This window comes from Pundamilia nyererei, unplaced genomic scaffold (assembly GCF_000239375.1).
Source record: "Pundamilia nyererei isolate P.nyererei 1_Seehausen unplaced genomic scaffold, PunNye1.0 scaffold00225, whole genome shotgun sequence".
NCBI lineage: Eukaryota > Metazoa > Chordata > Actinopteri > Cichliformes > Cichlidae > Pundamilia > Pundamilia nyererei.
This window is the reverse complement of record NW_005187626.1, coordinates 544452-546194: the sequence shown is the minus strand read 5'-3', so window position 1 is coordinate 546194 and position 1743 is coordinate 544452. Positions and strand designations below refer to the sequence as shown.

The 1743-nt window shown below is 44.6% G+C and overlaps 1 protein-coding gene across 1 annotated transcript in view; it reads right to left on the bottom strand.

Annotated features, from left to right (window-relative positions):
• pet117 (PET117 cytochrome c oxidase chaperone) overlaps window positions 1–1210 on the bottom strand; it is a 1829-nt gene extending 619 nt beyond the window's left edge. The window contains exon 1 of the mRNA XM_013914793.1: window positions 1005–1210. Within this exon, the coding sequence (XP_013770247.1) occupies window positions 1005–1100 (96 nt within the window). The 5' untranslated portion in view covers window positions 1101–1210. The remainder of the gene's footprint in view (window positions 1–1004) is intronic.
• Window positions 1211–1743: the final 533 nt, after the last annotated feature.

The following is a 1743-nucleotide window of genomic DNA, read 5'->3' as shown; positions in this document are numbered from 1 at the left end:
TAGTCTTAAGTCGAGATCTGGGCTGAGCCAGCAGTAACTGTGACGATGACCTTAAAGCCCTAGCAGGAGCATAAGGGTTTAAAAGGTCCTTAAGGTAGCTGGGTGCAGTGTTGTTAGTAATTTTAAAAGTAAACAACAAAATTTTAAATTGAATACGATATTTGACAACTCATCGTTGATCAAGCTCTGGGAACATGTGAGCCCTGCCCTCATGAATCTCCACTGGTTCACTTACAGATCCTGCTTCTCACTCATTAATCCCTCAGTGCTCCGCCCCTCAGCACCTGTACACAGTCCGGTCTGCTTTCTGTCCCTTGCAACAGAACCCTCAAAGGTGGAGTCTCTCCCATAGGAGCTTCACTTCAACTTAAACACACAAACTTAAACCTTTGACCTTTTTGACTTGTGTTGCGAAGCATTCTTGGGTTTCTTGTAAGGCGCTGGAGAAAGTGATCATTATTGATCACTGATTACTGAAACAGGTGTCACAGGTGAGATGCCTCCAGCAGCTTCCAAGCTTTGTTCTCATGGTGCGAACACCTTAAACCCAGGTGTGGGATTTTCTGTTTCTTTGTTATTTAAGAGCAGGACAGAAAACGCACCTCCAAAATAAAGGCACACCTGTAAGCGTAACAGAATCAGAAATGAAAAATCTGACCCCACTGCAGTTCTGTCAGTCACGTGTTCTGCACTCACCTGAACTAAAGTTAACTCTGATAACGCCTGATTAGCTAACTGAGCCATAAATGTAAGGACTCATTGTTTACCTGCCAACTGAGTCTTTTATTTTGAAAAGCGTTGGAGGATGCGGTTGTTGGCTGCTGTTTATCGTCATTATCGTGTTTATTTATTATTACTCTTTTAACGTCTGTGTGACGTCACCTGTGTCCGTTCAATTGAGTTTAACCACCACCTGTGCTTTAGCGTTAGCCTCGTTAGCCCCCGTGACCCGTTCCGGCACACGCAGGCTAGATGTTAGCCCGGCTTGCCCCGGCCCGGCTTACCTCTCTGTCCCAGGCCTGTTTGAGGTGCACCGCAGCCACGGTGCTCACGGTCAGAACCACGGACACTCCCAGGACCACCTTAGAGACCGCGGACATCACGCTGTCTCAGCTCCGGCTAACGGCGGCTAAGGTCTTCTTCTTCTTCTTCTACGCTCACCTGAGCTACACCGCCCCCACCGGCCGGAGTGTGGTGAAACACACGCAGGCTGTGTCCCAATTCAGGGTCTGCACGCTTGGAGTACGCATTTTAAGTGCGGTTACGTCACCGCCACGCGACGACGGCTGTCCCAATTCGAAGTGTACTTCAAATGCATACTCCAAATGCGTCGATTTCCCCAAATACCAAGCGTTTTTTTGTTTGTTTTTTATAAACTTTATTTAACAAACAATGAGTACACAACATACGAACAGATGAAGTATACAAAACAACAGAACATGAACACACAAAGCCAGGGGTAAAAGAAAAAGGTAACAATTATAAGAATACACGCAAAAATTCACATACATAAATTGTTTTGAGCCTTTTTGTTGGTGCAGTCTGATATTGATTGTATGTACATGTGCACATCCTTAAAAGAGACTTCTTTCACCTTATTTACAATCAAATATTTATGGGGGACCATCCAGACTGTCTTCCACTTGATATCTGGAACATATCGGTTCCAATAAGATATTATATATGGGAGAGAGACGATATCTTCTTGGAATAAACTACGTATTTTCTTATTGCTGTTACTGT